Source organism: Emydura macquarii, unplaced genomic scaffold, assembly GCF_026122565.2.
Source record: "Emydura macquarii macquarii isolate MOO-44397 ecotype Brisbane River unplaced genomic scaffold, CSIRO-AGI_Emac_v2 contig_1644, whole genome shotgun sequence".
Taxonomy (NCBI): Eukaryota; Metazoa; Chordata; order Testudines; family Chelidae; genus Emydura; species Emydura macquarii.
Window position 1 is genome coordinate 26,660,578 of NW_027131781.1, and position 19,401 is coordinate 26,679,978.

The following is a 19,401-nucleotide window of genomic DNA, read 5'->3' on the forward strand; positions in this document are numbered from 1 at the left end:
TGGTGGATTTACACAGAGCGGGCTGGGAACCGACCTTGCCCCTCGACACACACAGGAAAGACGTGAGCCTCTGGCCGAAGAGCCCCAAACCCCGAAATGAGAAGGTTTCAGCTCTGGGGGGTGAACCCCAACCCCTTTCCGCGGGCAGGGGCTGCAGACAGAGCTGGCTGGACATCGTGACACCAGCCGGGGGCAGACGCAGGGGGGCAAAACCCCCATTTTTTTCGCTGGGGGGTGGGGGTGGGAAAAGGTTTGGCTGGAAAACGTGCGCCCCGCCCTGGGGTCAGCAGGAGCCATCAGCCTGGCCCCTGAGCCGCCCCCTTCCAGGGGCTCCACCCCCGCCCACTCCCCTGGAGTCTTTCTGCAGCCCGGGCCGCCCCCCCCCCGTGCTGGACAGCGGCCTCTTTAAGAGGAGGCGCTGCCCCGCCCGCTGGCTGGGGAGAGGGGCGGGGGGGTTCCCAGCCCGCGCAGGCCACATGATGCTGCTGACATCAGCTGCTTCCAGCCCGGCCGCCCCCCGCCCCAGTGCAGCCCCGCCGTGCAGCGCCCGTGCCAGGCTGCAGCGCCCGTGAGCGGCTCATCAGCGCTTTCCCCTGGGCGATCCCGCTGCTCCCAGCCATGTCGGCCAGCCCCGCGTACAGCGAGGAGAAAGGCGGCTCCTCCAGCCTGGGCGAGCCGGAGTATGGCCACGATCCGGCCAGCGGGGGCATCTTCTCCTCGGATTACAAAAGGTAGGGGGGCCCGGCTGGTGCCCAGGCTGCGGGGGGCCTGGACGGGCCGGCTCGGGACATCGTCTGCCCTGATTCCCGGGGCATGGGCTGTTGGATGCATTCCCCCCCTCCCAACCGCCCTTTTAGTTCCGGCTGCATTTGCTGAAGCCGAGGAACGCACCAGCCAGGAGGCGCCTGTGGGTGAGGCCATTGCAGTGGCGAGGCCTGTAGCCCCCCCTTGGAGGAGTCTGGGGGGGAAGGGGCCGTGCCTGGATTGTCTCTAGACCCTGGGGTGAGGTGGCTGATTTCAGGGATGCTTTGGCCAAAGGCTGAGGGCGGAGTGAGGATCAAAATGCATTGTTAAAGATTCCCAGCCCTGCCCCTCTTCTCTGCATGTGATCACACCTGGGGCCTGTTTGTTTTCAGCTGGCAGGTGATGTTTGTCTGAGATGCTTTGTAGCCACATTTCCAGCAGAAGGGCCCCTGGGGGGATATTGGGGGCAGGGGGACACTAGTGTTGTTGGCTCAGATTGCCCGTGTTCTGTACCTGTGCGGCAGCCCCGACTCTGGATCTATCAGCCCTGCAGAATAGCAGCAGCGAATCTTTGCGTTGTATGTGACGTCCACATGCAGGTGGAAGCTGGTTGCCCATAGCGCTCTGTACAGATTGCTGTATTTCTCTTACAAAGCCCAAACAACCCATCTTTGCTGCTCTGGTTTCTAGCACCAGGGAGATGAATTCACTGGCCAAGTCTAGAATTAAGAGAGAATCCATCCAGCGCCCTGATCTGAAACTGTGTTAAACCCTAAGCATGTTTCATGGCTTTTCACCAACCCAAAATGCACTTTGCAAGCAAGGACACAGTCAGGGCCCCCTGTGTGCTGCTGGGAGCATGACTAGATGATAAATACGCTGCTGGACGTTGGTGGAAAGACACTAACCGTTAGAAATGAATTATCTCTGCAAGCTGAGCTTTTTTCCCCCTAGGAAATCTGCAAAAGAATCATGCATGTGGTATGTCTGTGTGTGTCGCCTTAGCTGGAGACCACCAATAGCTTGTGAGACTGAGAAATTGCGAGGCTTTATTGCACATCTAGTCTAAATGAAACGTGACATGACTTTAAACTCCTACTTTAACTGCCCTTGACTTCAGTGGGGCCAAGATATCACCCCAAATATGTTAGACGTTCCCTTGCGAGCTATTCATTCGCGTGAATGGGGGCTCGTAGGGCCGCCTCTAGCTACAGCTGGAGGATCAGAACAATCTGTGCTAAGCAGCAAACTGGAAACGCTGCTCTGAACAAGGAGTGAAATTCAAACCTGGTGTCAGCATGCCCTTATCTCCCCTCCTTGTGTCTAGTCATTCCAGCACCTACAGGCCTTTAACGTAACGCTTTGCAATGGCACGTCTCGAGGAAAGCAGTGTTTGCAAGCCATTGGACGTATCATTTCAAATTCCTATCACTAGTATAACATAGGCAATCAATCCTTGTTAGGGCCATTTCCTGTGTACTGACTCTGTGTAGGAATCCAGTGACATCCTTTGAAATGAGCCCAGGAGAGGCCTAAGCTTCATCTCACTGTAAATCTGGATTAACTCCTCTGGCGTCGTTGGAGGGATTGGATTGCTGCTGCTATGACTAAGCTCAGAATCTGGCTTTCCACCTAGGGAAGAGGGGAAGGTGCCAGTGGGACAAAGAAGGATTGTGATAGAAATCTGACCTGCCAAAGGAGAGGTGTTCCTATGTACTGCATCAAGGGCTGAATCAGCCAGTATTCCTAAAGGGATTTCCACTGTATACTGGGCCGTAAAGCCACAATATGGCCCAGATGCATATTTCAGAAAGCTGCAGGGGCCTCTAAAGTAACGCCTGTTGGAGGAGTGAAGGTGAACATCTGTGTGCAGAAATGTAGGTTCTGAGGAAGTGGGTCCTGCTGTGACTAGCGAATGGCAGGGAATGTGATCATGGACGTTGGGCCCCTACCCTTCTCCCTTGTATGTGGCTGTAAATTGGGATGAGCAATATTAAAGCCAGGGGGCCCAGCTGACCTCACCAGCATTAGCCAGTCCTGGATCTTCAAACCGTCCCTGAGGCAGTAGCAGAGAGGAAAGCCCTCGTGTGCTTTGATTCCTGGGACCCATTCTATTAGTTACATCTTATTCAACATCATCTGAAGAAGTCCCCAGTTCTCCTTTCCTTTGGTGACTTCCCATGGCAGGGGGGAGCGGCTGGCTAGCTCCGGTGTTAATTGCTAGCTCTGATCTTTTCAGTGTTGTTTTAACATAGATGGTGATTTGATTTCCTTGTTTAGTGGTAGCCCAGAGTAACAGACTAGCCCTTAAAAGCGGGGCTGGGAGAGAGCGTAAATATTAATGAAGATGAAGTGCTGACCCATCACGCTTTCTGCAACACGAAGTTGCAGCAGGATTTTTACTGTCCCTGATTGTGTTGCATCAGCTCCCGGAAGCTGCCAGGAAAAGGGCAGCGCTTAGACAGGAGAGCTGCGCGGGGACAATCTGGGTGCCAGCGGGTGTGTTGATGGTGACTCAGTAGGCGATAATCTTCCTTGTGAGTCAGTGTTGCAGTAAGGCAGCAGGTGCCCCCTTTGGGATCAGCTGTTAGACACAGGCCTGGATCACTTGTGGTTTTTAAATTGTTGGTGCGAGGGCAGGAGTGTTGATCCCTGGATTCTGTCAGATTCCAGTGTAGGGGAGCACATTCTACCTCCCTCAATCCCCTCGGTGGCATCACTTGTATGTGACCACGTTCTTTACTTCCTGCCCTGAACTTCCCTGGGATGTTGCTGTGTGTTGTTCACTCCTGTGTCCCACCCCAGAGGTGGTTGCATTTCAGCAATTAGTGTTGGGATTTCAGCGTGTCTTCTATATGCTTAGTATGGTGAGCTCCAGTGGGACTTCCTGCAGTTAAGGGCGGGGCTGTGAGATGTGAGGGTTAGAATAAGGAGCTGGGATCGACACGACTGGACTCCCTTGCCTGGGAGTTAAACATAAACCCCAGCTTTGAGGTGAGAGTGTGGAACTCAGAGCTGGAGGCACGGGGGCTAGTGGAGTCTGCCTGTACGCAGGGCAGGAGGCGAGAGGCTGGCCAGGCCCTGGGAGGGGACGTGTCAATGGGAAATCGCCTGGCATTCTGCAGAGACCAACTGTGCAGGGGGCGTGGAAAGGGAATGGGTGAATGCAGCTCGCTGCTAATGGTGAAGGGATGAGTGTTTGTCTCAGGTCTCGGTGCAGGGGGGTGGCAGTACGGGGGCAGAGGTAACTGAAAAGCCTTTTGTCTGGGAATGTGTCTGATTTAATATGGCCAGCGCCGATTGGAACTGAGATGGGATGTGTCTCGCCACCAGCTGCTGTTCTTCATTTCCTCACTGGAGGGGGAGCAGCATTTCTGACTCTGCAGCTCCTCGCCTGGCCCCCTAGAGTAAGTAATGGGAAGCACCCAAGGGTCCCCCTCTGCCCTTTTGGAGACCAGTGATCTGCATTAGTTACGTGGCCCAAATCCTCCACCGCCTCGGCTCACCTGGTCTTAGCTCGGCTGCCCTGCTGCGTCTATCACTCTGCTGATAGCTCGGACGCCATCTGCCCTGGAGCTCAGAGCAGAGGCTCAGCGTTTGCCTCTGAAATACCGTCCCATCAGGCGCCAGCTCGCCAAGGGCTGGGGACATGTTGCTCTTTATAAGCAAGGCACCGCGGCCTAGGGGCAGGGCGTGACTGGGGTCAAAGAACCCGGGGGCAAGGTTGTGCATGTTGAGATTCAGGAGGTGGGGGGTATCTCCTTCCCACGGCAAGCCCTGTTTGGCTGAGCAGCTCCACTGCTTCCATCCCAGGCGGGTTCTTACACCGTCTCGTCACCGTGGGAGCTGAGCCCCTTCCAGGCGTGCATTAAGCAACCTGACGGACATCCCTCACGTGCGGTTTGTTCCTTCTCGCCTCTCCTCAGGCAGAGGGTTGGGTGTGCAGAAGAGAGTTTTGGTTTGGTTTTCTCTCTGCGCTGCTCACGGTTGAGTTAGAGAAGGCAGAACTGTGCTTGGCGATCGGGGGTGTGTGTGTTGGGGGTGGCCCTTGGTTCCTGGGGAGGGTCATTGGCCCCTGAGAAGTTCTGTCTCCTGCACAGAGTTGTTGTAGCGAGCACCATGGCACCAGAGAGACTGATCTCAGTCCTCATCTTGGGGCATTAGAGGGCCTTTTAGACATGCTGGTTCCAGGCCATTGAGGATAAGGATTGCACCCCCTGGAACCTGACTCTGCCGGAAACCATGCAGAGAGCAGCAGGCAGGTTTGATGTGCGCAGGGTACCCTGTCCATCTCCCCAGCCCAGGGTCCTTAGCATTGCTGGGGATGGCTGCAGCCCGGCACCTGTCCTGAACAAACTCCTGTGTCCTCTCTCTGATTGCCCTCATCTCCGAGGATCAGCTCACTCACATCCCTGGGCATCAGCACTCCCCAGCCCCGCTGGCAGGAACTGCTCCAGTACATTGGACAGCTCACTGCAGCTCCAGCCGGTGCAGGCACCAATTTGACTTCCTGAAGCTGAGCTCCTCGTCCTGCTGCTGGGGTGGGACTGCGGGGACTGCCCCATCTGCCTGAGCCCTTCCTCTCTGAGGTGCGTAACTCCCCCGTCCAGACGTTGCTGACCCAGTGCCAGCCAGCCGTCCCCAAGTCCAGCAGCAGCTGTCTGTCGCTGGTCAGTGTGAAATGGCTAGACAGCAGCACTCTGCCAGGGCCAGCTGGGACAGAGATGGTGTTGATGAGTGAGCAGGAGGCGCTGTTTCCCCATTCAGTATGGAGCGAATGCTTATGGTTGGCAGGCACTGTGTTGCTGGCGGCGCCATCTGTTGGGTGAGACGTAAAACTGAGATCCTGCCCGATGGAGCCCTGCCACTCTTCACTATGTCCTGGTCACATTCCAGCTGCTAACTCCCCTTACAGTCCCAGCTCTGTATAGTGGTGTTCTTCACTTCCTGTCCTAAGCTGTTGTGCGGTGTAGCTGTGTGCTTTTTAAGAGCAGCTGCGTTCTGCCCCAGAGGTGGCTGCATTTCAGGGATGGATGAAATGATCTCTGTGTATAGCAGCTCATTGGAATCCCCCGGGATGAAAGGGGACAAAGAAGGGTATGTTGCTATTGGCCCCTGTCCAGGGAGGATCCTGGCTGTCTGCTACTTATCATTCTCCTGCCAGAGCTTCCTGCTGCCTTTGCCTCCCATGTGTGCAGGGCTCTGGTGCCTTTGGGTTTTATATGTTGGCTGGCTGGCTGGGTCGTGTGTGTGTGAGAATCACACAGCTGGGTCGTGTGTGTGTGTGTGTGTGTGTGTGTGTGTGTGTGTGTGTGTGTGTGTGTGTGTGTGTGTGTGTGTGTGTGTGTGTGTGTGAGAGAGAGAGACTCACACAGCTGGGTCGTGCGTGAGAGAGAGACTCTCACAGCTGGGTCGTGCGTGTGTGTGTGTGAGAGAGAGAGACTCACATAGCTGGGTGGTGTGTGTCTGTGTCTCTGTCTGCTGTGGGAAAGCATCCGTGCCTTTCTCTCCCAGCTGGACCACTCCTACACACTGTGCATAGGGCTGCCCTTGAAGGGCATCTGCTAGCTACAGCTGGGCTGACCCAACGCTGCCCACTGGGTGTGGGCCAGGCTGCTGGGTCACGCCCTACTCCGCCCTGGTGCACTCCAAGGTGTCTGTTGCCATCCTTTGAGCAGGCTGGGGATGGCTCCTTTCCCCACGTGCCCTGGAGCAGCTGAGCTGTTCCCAGGCATCTCCTCTGCCAGCTGTCCAGGCTTGGAGGCAGGGAACAGACCAACGTCCAGGGCTCCAGGCAAGGGTTGGGGGTTTCATCGGCTCTTGCTCAGCTGCCATGGGAGTCTCTGCGGATCAGGTGCCTGCCTGGGTCCAAACCCCAGCACGTGGGTAGGGCTTGGCGGGTCACTGTAAAGTGCAGTCGAAGGCAGCCAGGGGCCCCGGGGAGGGTGGGTGGCACCGGGGAGGCTGAAATGACGGATCCCCAGAGCCTGCAGCGACTGGGCGAGCTGCTACCCACCAATAGGACTCAGCCTGGGCAAGGAGAGGGGGAATCTGAGTCCTGGGGGCGGCCACGCGGGGCGTAGATTGGTGCCAGGCCTCCCAGGTAGCTGCTGTGGGCCTGGCCTGCGGGATTCCCTAGGGCAATCTCTGTGCCGCCCCTTCCCCTCCCCGCTGACTGTACCACACCCGCTGGGCACACTCACTTGGGCAGGCTGTTTTGAATGGCTCTCCAGGAGTCAGACCCTGCCAGCAACGGTCCAGCCGGGCACAGCCCATGAACCCCAGAGCCGATGCCTGAGTCTCCCTGCTGCAGCCAGCGGGGCCCAGGAGCGTAGCACAGGGTGGAGGGTGTGAGGGGCCTGGAGCGGCCCCTCCAGCCGCCGCCCCCATGGTCTGTGCAGAGAGGCTGACACTGGAAATGAGCCACGTTTCCAGACTCCCCTCCCCAACCCCCCCGTGAGCAGTGGGGATTGTGCTCTGTGTCTTGCTGGGTGACTCCGTCCCCTCTCTGCCCCCTGCCTGTCTGAGCCGGGCTCCTGGGGGAGGATGGGACCCACACTGCTCACTCCTACCTACTGCCTGGCCTGTCAGGTCTAGGGCTGAGTCCTCTCCAGTGCCCCCTGCACTGCGCCTATGGCAGCGCAACCCGGCCCAGCGGCACTGCCAGGCTTGGAGGGGAGATGATGGGGGGGAAGAGGGAGAGCAGCCAGCCTTTCTCTCCTTCCTCCCACCAGCTCTGTCACATGGACAGTTTAGGCCCCAGGCCCCACCTCTGCCATCACAGCTGAGCTGAGGCCCAACTAGGGCCCTGCGGCTCTCACCGAAACAGTCACAGCCTCCCACTGGCACTGCGGCTCCTTTCCAAGTCCTGCATGTCCCCTAACGGGTGCCCCAGTATCGCTGGGAAATCCGGGATGGAGACTCTGCTCTGGGGCGTTACGGGGGCCTTTGCTATCCCCCCCTCCCCCCCCGCAAAGGGTGGGGAGGCTCTCGCTGCCATTCCACCCACCTCTCAGCTTCCAGGGGTCCCGCCGCCTCACGAATAGCTCCCAGCCCTGCCCTGCTGTGATTCAGAGCCGCCGGTGCAGCCACAGCGTGAAAGCGACAGCATCCTTGTGCAGAGCTGTCTGGGAGTGGGGGCGGGACGGCAGGAGCAGGGGGCTGCGGGTCAGGATTCAGGGGCACCGCCCGGCAGAGATGTCCGGTATTGGAGGCCCAGTACAATTTGAGTTGCTTGATTATTATTTTACAGAGTTAGCATAGCTTTAGTTGCTTGTTTGGCTATTTTGATTTTGGTAGCATAATAATTTTTAGTTGGTAAAAATAAATAGGATATGAAGTCATTTTGTAGAGCGTTTAGTTTTTGCATATTATGGTACATAACAAGACAAAATATACCACATGCATGCTTGCCAACATGGATAATGGTAATAAAAACGTTATTTTTGAGAGTTTGGGGGTATACGGTTTTATTGCTAAGGGGCATATTTTTATACTGTCCCTTTTATTATTAAATATTATTTTAATAATTTTAATTCATATAATAAAAATAAAATATAATTAAAAATAAAAACACCTGGGGCCTCGCCCAGCTCCGGCCTGCACCGTGCCTGGCTCTCTCCACACACCCAGCCCTGGCTTTTACCCTGGAGTTTTTCCCAGAGCCCTGGGCAGGGCAATCTCCAATTCGGGAGACTGGCCTGGCTGCAGAGACTGAGTGACCCCTCGGAGCAGGCACCGTACAGTACAGGGGATACTGGGTGCGGTACCTGCCCTGAGGGTCTCCTTCTCAAAGACTGTCAAGCTGACACCTGTCACTGGCATTTGGCTTCTCTTTCCTCAGTTTCCCCTTCCGGCTCAGTCTCTCTCTGCCCTGCTCTCCTGAGCCACGTGTCATGCTCATTTGGCTCTGAACTTTTCCTTTCCTGCGCTCGGTGGGTCACGAGAATCGGAAAGAAGCTAGGATTTTTCGCTCTGCCCCGCAGCTGTGGATAGGGGCGGTTCCACTGCCTTCAGCTGGAGACATTCGGATGCCAGCCCACGGTTCCTGGCAGTGCCATGCAGCCCGGTGTCAGGACTGCTCAGGTCCCGCACTCAATCCGCCAATGGCTCAATGGCCTAAAACGAGTCTGGATGAGTTGGCCAAGCCCTAGCTCAGCAGCAGAACTTATGTTCTTCTGGTCCTGCCTCGGCCATAGACTCACTGTGTAACCAAGGGCAAAACCTTCAGTCCCCGTCCATAAAACAAGGCTAGAGATGCTTGCTGCGTCTTATCTATATTATACAAATGGGGCAGCCACTGTCTGTACAGGGCCTAGCGCAATGGGGCACTGCAGGCGCTCCTGGAATGCAAGTGCAGTAGATGAGGGAGCTGCAGACACAAAGGACGGGTAAAGGCCAGCTGGGGAGATCTCACTGAAGCAAAGTGGCCACTAGATGGTGCCAGTTCCCTCAGACAGAGCCAACACAACCCGCCTCTAACAGGGCCTCCTGCCCCTCTGTCCCTCCACTCGGCTGGTGCCTGCGGCTCGTCTGGCTCCAGGGGCTGCGACGTCTCCCCGGACGGGCGGCATGTCCAGGGGGGCCGGGAGCGTCAAACGCTCGTATATCAGCTCAGCTGCCCGGTGTTTGTGTTTGTCATGCACTGGCTGTCGCAGACCCCGGCCCTGGTGACTCATCTGCAGCTCTGGCTGCTGGGCCTGCTCCCCGCTGCCTGTGTAAATGGCTCTGCCCCCGTCAGGCCTGGTGCTGGCTGGGCTGCTCCAGGGGGCGCTACAAGGGACAGGGTCACAGATCTGGGCTGGGGCTGGGCCTTGCTCAGGGGTATCCTGGAGCGGGCAAAGCCTGCCTGGAGGCCCCCTGAGCCAGGCACTCTCCTCTCTCCACGTAGCCCCCTTCGCCCGGCCCCTCTCACCCAGCAACATCCTGGGCTGCCTTCAGTCTGGGTTTTCTTCTCACCAGCACCTGGGAACCGCTCTCAGGTCCCTCCCCACAGCTGGCTCCTTCCCAGTCCGCTCCCTCCTCCCGGACGGCTCCATTGCTGCTCAGACAGTGCTGGCTCCCCTCCCGTCCCGGTGCTGCCCCCGCCGGTCCAGCAGCCCTTCTGTCTGGGGCGGCTGCTGGGCGTTGGGTGGGAAGCTGGCCCCGTGCACAGTGTGGGGAGTGTGAACTGTTCTCCCCATGACCCCGGCATGTCCTGCTGGGAGAGTCCTGCTGGAGTGAATGGGAAAGGAGATCAGCCAATTCCCTGCCTGCTCCAGGATGGCTCCCAAGCCTGCAGCCAGGGTTTCCCGCCCTTGGAAGCTCCCGTCGGGGCAGCTCTTCGTGGGTTCAGTGCACCACATTCCGCTCACAGGGCGTGTTGCCGTGGCACGCTCCAGAGGGCCCCCCCACCAGAGTCAGAGGAGACATCTGGGTCCTTAGCTGAGCACAGCGTCCCTGGCACTGAAGGGTTAAATGCCCCCTTGTGCTAGAAAGGAGCTGAGGCAGGCTGGAACTGGCGGGGTTCACGGAAATGACTCTCTGGGCCCATCGAATGGGATCCTAGGGCAGGATTGGGCGTCCCTGTTAAATCCCCCGGGGGCTGCCTGAGTCTGGGCTAGGCAGAGCGGCGGCGCCAAGGTCCGTCTAGCCAGCGTCTCATCGCTGGCAGCGGCTAGCACCAGCTGCGTGAGGGGAAGGTGTAAGACCCCCGCAGTGGCGGATGGGGGCTGTTCTGCCCTCAGGAAAGTCTCCCCGGAGCCCCTGAGACAGAGCAGCTGAAGCTTTAGGGTTTATCTCCCTTCTAGTCTCCCGGGTGGCGTGACTGTAGACACCCTCGTTACCCCTCTCCGCGTTCAGTCCCCCCATAGCCCTGCCCTGCCGGCGCCAGGCAGGCGGGAGCCGGTGCGCCTGCAGGTGCCTGCGGATGGCAGATATGGCTATTCTTTGGGCCTGATGCTCAGTGGTGCTGGTAGCTGGCATGGACTTAGCAGGGGTCTGCCCTATGCCCCTGCAGGGCAGGGGGTGGGCTGCACGCCCTAGGGACGCGGGGGGGTCTGGCTCACTCTGAGTGGCCCACGCTCTGTGTGTGGCCAGCAGGAGGTGCTGCGACCCCAACAAGGAGCAATGCCTCCCCTCCAGCTGCTGGCCGGCTGCGACAGCATCAGGTTTCAGGCCGGGGAGGGGAGGCGGGGGCTGGCAGGCGGAGGGGAGCTGGGAGCGGATGGGAGCTGAGTCATAGAGCGGCGCCGAGCGGACCTGCAAACGTGGCTGGGCTGTGCTGAGCGCCTGGCCAGGGGGCAGGAGCTGGGGCAGCGCGGCATGGGCAGGAGGCTACCCTAGAGCCTACCCTGTGCCAGGGCCAGACAAGCCCTCTGGGGAGCCCAGCGGGTGCCCCCCTCGCAGGCAGCCCGCCCCGGCTCCTCGCTGCCTTCCCACCTCGTGCCTTGAATTGCACCCGCCAACTGACGACAGCCCTGGGCAACCCGGAGGGGTGCTAGTAAGAGGGGGCAGGAACCCCCCTGGCTGTGCTGTGCACCCCACAGGAGGGAGCTTGGCAGAGCCGTATTAACCCTTTAGGGGGCTGTCAGCACTGGCTGCAGAAGAGTCGGTGTTCCTGTCGTTGAAGGGCCGTCGCCCCTCTCTGCCCGTCACCAACCCCAGCTGCCCGCCACAGCGGCCATGAAACCAATGCAGAAGCTGCTGCAGCTGCCAGCCAGCGCGGTGAACCTGGTGAAGTCCCAACAGGGGATGGCGGGAGAAGAAGCCAAAAGCCCGGTGCTGACGCCTGACGGAGGGCAGCAGACCTGGTACAGCGCAGTGCAGGCCGACGAGCTCCGCCTGCTTAAGTCGCCGGAGCAGGAGGCTGCCCTAGAGAACAGCACCAGTGGCAGCCAGGCACAGCCACTACGGTAGGGCCACTGGTGGGGTGGGGGGCTCCTCGCACCCTTCTGACTCCGTACAGCCTAGCTTGTGAGTTTGAGGGGCAGGGAAAGGACGGGGGTTCTTGTAGGACACAGAACCATCCTCCCTTTAGGAACAAAATGCTGGCAACTTGGCCCTCTTAAGATCTCAACTCAGTGATGGCAGTAGTGGGATGAGATGGGAGGAGCCTCTTTCAGAGAGACTCCGCCCCTGAGCTCCCCAGAGGGAGTGGGTTTCCTGCTCCTGCAAGACCTTGATCCCCGCTGAAAGGGACTGCGAAGAAGGGTAGATTTCCCCCCCAACACTGTGCCTCCATCACACACCCATCAGTGGGATGTTCGAAGGAGAGCTCTAGTCACTTGGTCTGCCCTTCAAACCTCCGCCCGGCCTAGCTCTTACACTGTCCCCAGTGTGGCTTGTGGGGGATCTGGCCCTGCAGGACTGTGACGTGGCTGGGTCAGGGTCTCTCTGGGACACAGGGGCCTGTATTTCAAGCCAAGCATGCTTCTGGTGGCGCTTGCTGGGTGATGGGGGTGCGCGGAGACACATGGGGCTCCAAGTGGCTGCCTACAAGGGTTACTGGGGTGACAGACAAGGAATAGTGGGTACAGCCTTTGTGAGAGCCAGTAAAGCACCTCTGAGCCTCGAGCGGCCCGTGCCACCCTGCTGTGCCCACGGAGCTGCCCAAAGAGCCCATCTCTTTGCGGGTGTGGGTGAAGCCAGCCCAGTGGAATCTACTTTCTGTCTCCCACTCGGTCCAGCCCTGACCCTGTGTCCCCAGGGCCGCTCCATGTCAGCCTTACTGCAGCTCGGCATTCCCACAGTGGTGCCCTCATCCTCCGAGTGCTTCGCTCCCCCGGGCCTGGGTCTGGGGGCAGGGGAAGGAGAGGCCTCTGGGGGATGCTACGGCAGCAAGGGCCATGGAGGAACCTCGATACAGATTGCCTTGCTCCCAGTTTCTGCCCCCAGGTCCCTTCGTGCTGGACTTGTGAATCCCCCTCACTGGGGGCTGGGTGCCCACAGAGCTCACTGCCCCAGAGGAGCCGTAGAAAGGCTCTTGACAGCACAAAGTGGTGGTTTTGCTGCTCGTTGGGAGGGATTTAGCTCCAGCTTTCCATAAATCTGCTCCCTTGGAGACAGGACGAGTCCCTCCAACTCCCGGAGCCCAGAACAGGTGACTGGGAATGGGGCATTAGGAAGGAACTCACTCAGGTCAGCCTCTCCTGCAGCCTGAACCTAGGAGTCACCTGGGGGCAGCCTGGCACTCTGACGTGCCCCCCCCAGCTTCAGTTGACATTTGGGGTCCCATCAGACGACCCTGTGGTGCGGGAGGTTTGGATAAAGAATTTCGGTTTGGCCTGCTCTAGACGCTTGGGGCTGGACCAGTCTCCCTGCATTCTGGTTGGTTCAGGTTTTCCCCTGTCCCGGCTGCGTTGCTGCATGTTGGGCAAAAGGGGTTAGGACAAGCTGGTATCTGTGCTGTGTTTATGGTTCTTGAGGGCCCCCTTTCCATTGGGGGGGTGCATCCTAGCTAGAAGGTGTGACTCCTCATCCCCCCACATCCCAGCCCCAGACCTCCCTCTTCACACTTCGCTCTGACTCTAAATCAGCCCGGTCCCGCCCTGCCTGTCTTACCGCTTTGAACCTCAGAACAGGGAATTCGGCTTTGGCTCGGAGCCATCTGCCTTTGACTTGGAGATTTACTATTCCCTGGAAACTCTGGGGCTGCTTTGGAAAGTTGCTTGGATTGCTTTGTCCCCGTGTAACTTCTGTGCATCTAGGAAGCCCCCAATGTGCCAGTAAAGGGGCTGACCCCTTACGAGAAAGCCCTAGAGAGTTTAATGGAGGGTTATACGCTTTCTATAGGTTTTTGTTTGAAAGCACCCTATAGAAGGCAGTGTGGGATTTTTATCACTGCTACAGAAGTCTATAGAAGGGACCCTCGTTTGCTGTTAAACTCTGTGCACCAGATTCTCAGCTGGTGTTAATTATTGGAGTCAATGGAGCGCCAGTGATTTACACAGCTGAGGCACTGGCTGGTTTTTGCCTCTATTAAATGCCGGCAGACCAGGGATCTGCACGTGCAGCTTCCAGTCACCCCCTGAGCTCTGAGTCCAAGCCCTGCCGGCCCCTCCGTGCGTTAGGGTGGCGTTAGGGGGTTTCTGCCCTCGGGGGTCACATTGTGGCTGGCAGTTTTACCCCAGGTGGAATTGGAAAAGAGACACTGGTGAGAGGTGCTGGGCTTGTTGCTGTTGATTGCCAGGCTGGGGACAGGCCAGGGAGCTGCAGGGTGAGCGGCCCGGCTTGTGGCCCAGCTTGGTGGGGGGCTGGGGAGTCCCATGTCTAAGGCCTCTGCTGAGACTGTTGCCAATTAGTGTCCGTTGTGGAGAGATCCTGCCCAGTGTGCTCAGATCCCCAGTATCCAGGCCATGGGGAGGCCTCCTAGCTGAGGGCTGCACTGGGGGGGCCGGAGGGGGTGTTCAGAAGGGATTTCGTGTAGCAAATGCTGATGTCCAGCAAACTCCTGGCCCCAGAGACGCTGCTGGGTGGAAGGCACCTTGTCTCCTGCCCTGACCCCCCCACACCAACCCCAGCCAGCCAGGGCCTGTGAACAGCCGTAAGAGATGCCTAGCATTGAGGTTGCCATGGCAACCTGTCGGGCTCCTTTCATGATGCTCTAAGTGAATTCCTGCGGGGGGATGAATATTTCACGGGCAGCTACGGGTTGGGTTCCCTGGCCCAGCAGCTCTGCAGCCTCCCAGGCTCTGCTGCTGTGGGCAAAGTCTGCAAGGGGGCCAGATCTCCCTTCCCATCTCCTGGGCCCCCGACTCTCCTGGGACGCGCCTCGGGCTGACCTGCCCACCAGGCTGCTGCGGCACCAGGGCTGTTCTGCTGCATCGTGGTGGGGCCAGGGTGCGAGGGGTCTGCCCCACTGTCGGATGCTGGGGCTGGGGGAAAATTGGGACAGGTGACCCCCAACCACACACCTGTCCTGATCACAGGCCCCCGTGCTGCACGGATCAGCTGTGCTTGGTTGGGGGGGGGGTGTCCTTCCCATGGGGTCAGCCCCTGGCTACTGGGGTTCAGTGTGAAGGGATAGGTTTGGATGCAGGGGTCGGGGAGGCACAGGCCTAAGCAGTTCTGACCCATCTCTGCCTCTTATTTACCGCGTGGCCTTGGATAGCACCCCTGCCCCCATGCCTTAGTGCACCCGGGTGGAGAACAGGGCCAGGGCAACGGACCCACCTCCCCTTGGGCAGCAAGACAAGGCCCAGCTCCAGCGACTGCCACGTGCATCCCCCTGCTCCCCCACAACCAAACCATCAACCAAGGCCGCCCCTCCCCCGCCACAGCTGGGCCCTGTGCAGAGCCAGAGGTTACAACCAGGAGCCTCTCAGGTTTCCTGGGGTCTCAGGTTTCACTGCAGATTCACATTGAATTCATTGAGAGCTGCAGGGCTGGATTTCCCCCCGCCCCCCTCTCGGTTGGAGGTGGATGCTGGTCAGCCCCCTCCCCTGGCCCCAGCTCTCTGGGATCTGAGGTCTGGTGTGGTAGAGGGCACTGAAATTTGGCCCCCTTGTGGATTCTCATATGAGACTTGATACTTGGGTTCTGAGTTGGGTGTTGAATTTGGGGATTCAAAATTAGACCCTCCTGAGTGAAGTTCCTGGGGGGTGAGGGATGTCAGTCAGCGTGAGACCCAGGGAATGGCTGTAAAACTAAGCAAACATGGTCCGTATAGCAATAAAGGTTGCTCAGGCATCCCTGGGAGTTTGTGCAATGCTTTATTTGCCTAGTTTAATCAGACTTACGACACCAGTCTGGCGTTGATTGCTGACAAGTCGGGAGCGGGGTCGGGGGACGACTTGCTGCTATTTCCCTGGCGTGGCTGCTATGCTGAATTATCTGATCTCTACAGACTAGTGTGAAGGGCTCAAATGTGTCATAGGCCCCACTCTGCTAATAGCAAAGGAAGAGCCTCCGGCACTAGGCTTTGAAATCAGTGGAAGTACTTTTGAGGATCAGGGTCTAGGCTGTGTGGCCATGGCCATGGTGGAAGTCCTGTGGGATTGGAGCCCATCTGTGGCCATGTGTTAGGTGCATCCTTGTTGCACCTGACCCGTAGCACCTGTTGCTCTATGTCTAGAGGATAGTAAGGTTATACGGAATAGCCAGCGTGGATTTGTCAAGAAGAAATCTTGTCAAACCAATCTAATTTCTTTCTTTGACAGGGTTACTGGCCTAGTGGATGGGGGGAAGCAGTAGATGTGATATATCTTGATTCTAGCAAGGCTTTTGACACAGTCCCACATGACCGCTTCATAAACAAACTAGGGAAAAACGGTCTAGATGAGATTACTATACGGTGAGTTCAAAAGTGCTTGAAAGACCATACTCAGCGATTAGTTATCAATGTTTCACTGTGAAACGGGGGGGATGCACCTAGTGGGACCCCGCAAGGGTCAGTCTTGGGTCTGGTACTAGTCAATATTTTCATTAATGACTTGGATAATGGAGTGGAGAGTACTTATAAAATTTGGGGATGACACCAAGTTGTGGATAGGATTAGAATTCAAAATGATCTTGACAAATTGGAGAATTGGTCTAAAATCAACAAGGTGAAATTCAATAAAGACAAGTGCAACGTACTACACATAGGAAGGAAAAATCAAATGCACAACTACAAAATGGGAAATAACTGGCTAGGTGGTAGTATTGCTGAAAAGGGCCGTGGTGGATGACAAATTGAATATCAGTCAACAATGATGCAGTTACAAAAAAGGCTAATATCATTCTGGGGTGTGTCAACAGGCATGTTGTATGTAAGATACAGGAGGGAATTACTCAGCACTGGTGAGGCCCCAGCTGGAGTACTGTGTCCAATTCTGGGCTCCATGTTTTAAGAAAGTTGTGTCTAAATTGGAGAGAGTCCAGAGGGGAGCAACAAAAATAGGTTTAGAAAACTTGACCTATGAGAAAAGGTTAATTAATCTTGGCATGTTTACTCTGGAGAAAACTGAAGAGGGTCCTGATAACAGTTTTTGAACATGTTAAGGGCTGTTATAAGGAGGATGGAGATCAATTGTTCTCCTTGGCAACTGAAGGCAAGACATGAAATAATGGGCATAATCTGCAGCAAGGGAAATTTAGGCTAGACATTAGGAAAGACTTTCTAACTCTGAGGATTAAGTGCTGGACCAGGCTTCCAAGGGAGGCTGTGGAATCCCCATCATTGGAAGTTTATAAGAACTAGTCAGACAAACACCTGCCAGGGATGGTCTAGATTTACCTGGTCCGGCCACGGAGCAGGGGCTGGATTTGATGCCCTCTTGAGGTCCCTTCCAGCCCCATGTTTCTATGACTCTATGTTCGGAGCCTATTGTGCCCCGACTGGAGCAAGCCATCGTTAGGACTGAACTGGATTCTTTAGCCAAATTAATTTGCAAACTATAACCTGCTATGTCAGCCAGTAGCCTTCCTGGCTCTGCCCCTCTACTCCCCCTAGTGTTCCCAGATAGGTATTGCAGTTACTCACTTCAGCCCTATTAATATATTGTAAGATCAGAAGAAACCATTGTGATCATCCTATCTGACCCCCAGTACAACACAGGCCATAGGGCTTCCTTTTATCACCTCCTGCTGCAAGTACAATATCTGTGCTTGAACTAGAGCATCTTTTTAGAAAAACATCCAGTCTTGATTTAAAAATTGCCAGTGGTAGAGTATCCACCATGGCCCTTGGTAAATTGTTCCGATGGTTAATTACCTCACTGTCAAAAATTCACACCTTATTTCCCATCTGAATTTGTCTAGTTTTCAACTTCCAGCCATTGGATCTTGTTATACCTTTGTCTGCTAGATTAAAGAACATAAGAATGGCCACACTGGGTCAGACCAATGGTCTATCTAGCCCAGTATCTTGTCTTCCGACAGTGGCCAATACGAGGTGCTCCAGAAGAAACTAACAGAACAGGGCAATCATCAAGTGATCCACCCCTTGTCGTCCAGTCCCAGCATCTGGCAGTCAGACGTTTAGGGACACCCCAAGCATGAGGTTGGGTCCCTGACCATTTTGGCTAACAGCCGCTGATGGATCTATCCTCTATGAACTTATCTTATTCGTTTTTGAACCTGGTTATAGTTTTAGCCTTCACAACATCCCCTGGCAATGAGTTCCACAGGTTGACTGTGTGTTATGTGAAGAAATACTTCCTTTTGTTCGTTTTAAAACTGCTGCCTATTAATTTCATTTGGTGACCCCTAGTTCTTGTGTTATGAGAAGGAGTAAATGACACTTCCTTCTTTACTTTCTCCACACCAGTCATGATTTTTCTAGACCTCTATCATATCCCCCCTTAGTTGTCACTTTTCCAAGCTGAAAACTCACCTCATATTGAAGCTGTTCCGTACCCCAATCATTTTAGTTGCCCTTTCCTGTACCTTTTTCAATTCCGATATATTTCTTTAGGGTGAGTGACCCAATCTGCATGCAGTATTCATGGTGTGAGTGTACCATGGATTTATAAGGAGGCAATACAATATTTTCTATCTTATTATCTATCCCTTTCCTAATGATTCCCAACAGTCTCTTAGCTTTTTTGTCTGCTGCTGCACATTGAATGAATGTTTCAAAGAACTATCCACAATGACTCCAAAATCTCTTTCTTGAATAGTAACAGCTAACCTAGATCCCATCATTTTATATGTATAGATGGGGTTATGTTTTCCAGTATGTATTACTTTGCATTTATCAACATTGAATTTCATCTGCCATTTTGTTGCCCAGTCACCTAGTTTTGTAAGAGCCCATTGTAACTCTTCGCAGTCTGCTTTAGACTTAATGATCTTGAATAGTTTTGTATCATCTGGAAAAAAAAAACAAAAAAACTGTGGGGTGGCAAAATTTGCAGATCATTTATGAATATGTTGAACAGTACTGGTCCTAGTATAGACCCCTGGGGGACACCACTATTTACCTCTCTCCCTTCTGAAAACTGACCATTTATTCCTACCCTTTGTTTGCTATCTTTTAACCAGTTACTGATCCAGGAGAGGACCTTCCCTCTTATCCCATGACAGCTTACTTTGCTTAAGAGCCTTTGGTGAGGGACCTTGTCAAAGGTTTTCTGGAAATCTAAGTACACTCTTTCCACTGGATCACCCTCGTCCACATGCTTGTTTACCCCCTCAGAGAATTCTAGTAGATTGGGAAGGTCTGATTTCCCTTTACAGAAACTATGTTGACTCTTCCCCCAACAAATCACATTCATCTGTGTGTCGGATCATTCTGACGCACACATGCACCCAGCGCTGGGGCCCTGGGGAGGGCTATACCTTTCATGGTCGGGATTTCCTAGGGAGTGATTAACAGGCTGACTTTGCACAGTGATCAGAGCTCCACTTGGAATTGCATGGAGCAGCACTGCTCACACCTCTGCAAAGAGAGATGGCTTTCTCCACGCAGAGTGCTAGAACCCAGGAGTCTTGGCACCCACTGTCAGCTCTGTCCTTGGGTGAGTCACTGTCCTCTCTGCCTCAGTTTCCCCATCTGTGAAAGGTGGGTGATGTCAACCCACCCCCCAGGGACTCAGAAGAATAAATATAAATTGCGAAGTGCTGTGAGCTCCTCCTCTGGAAGGGGCTGGGCAGAGGAGTATCTGCCCCATCTGTGGCTGTGGGAGGAGGGATTCCTGCTCATTTGGGGTCCCACAGAGAGCCTGAATCCTCTCGTGCAGCGACAGAGCCGTAGTG

The 19,401-nt window shown here is 55.6% G+C and overlaps 1 protein-coding gene across 5 annotated transcripts in view; it reads left to right on the forward strand.

The window, feature by feature from the left end:
• The first annotated feature begins 504 nt into the window (after positions 1–504).
• The window catches only part of AP3B2 (adaptor related protein complex 3 subunit beta 2), a 53,145-nt gene continuing 34,248 nt past the window's right edge, over positions 505–19,401 (forward strand). For all 5 annotated transcript variants that reach the window (XM_067556007.1, XM_067556003.1, XM_067556005.1 and 2 more), the window contains exon 1: positions 505–731. In XM_067556007.1, coding sequence (XP_067412108.1) covers positions 619–731 — 113 coding nt within the window. In that variant the 5' untranslated portion in view covers positions 505–618. The remainder of the gene's footprint in view (positions 732–19,401) is intronic.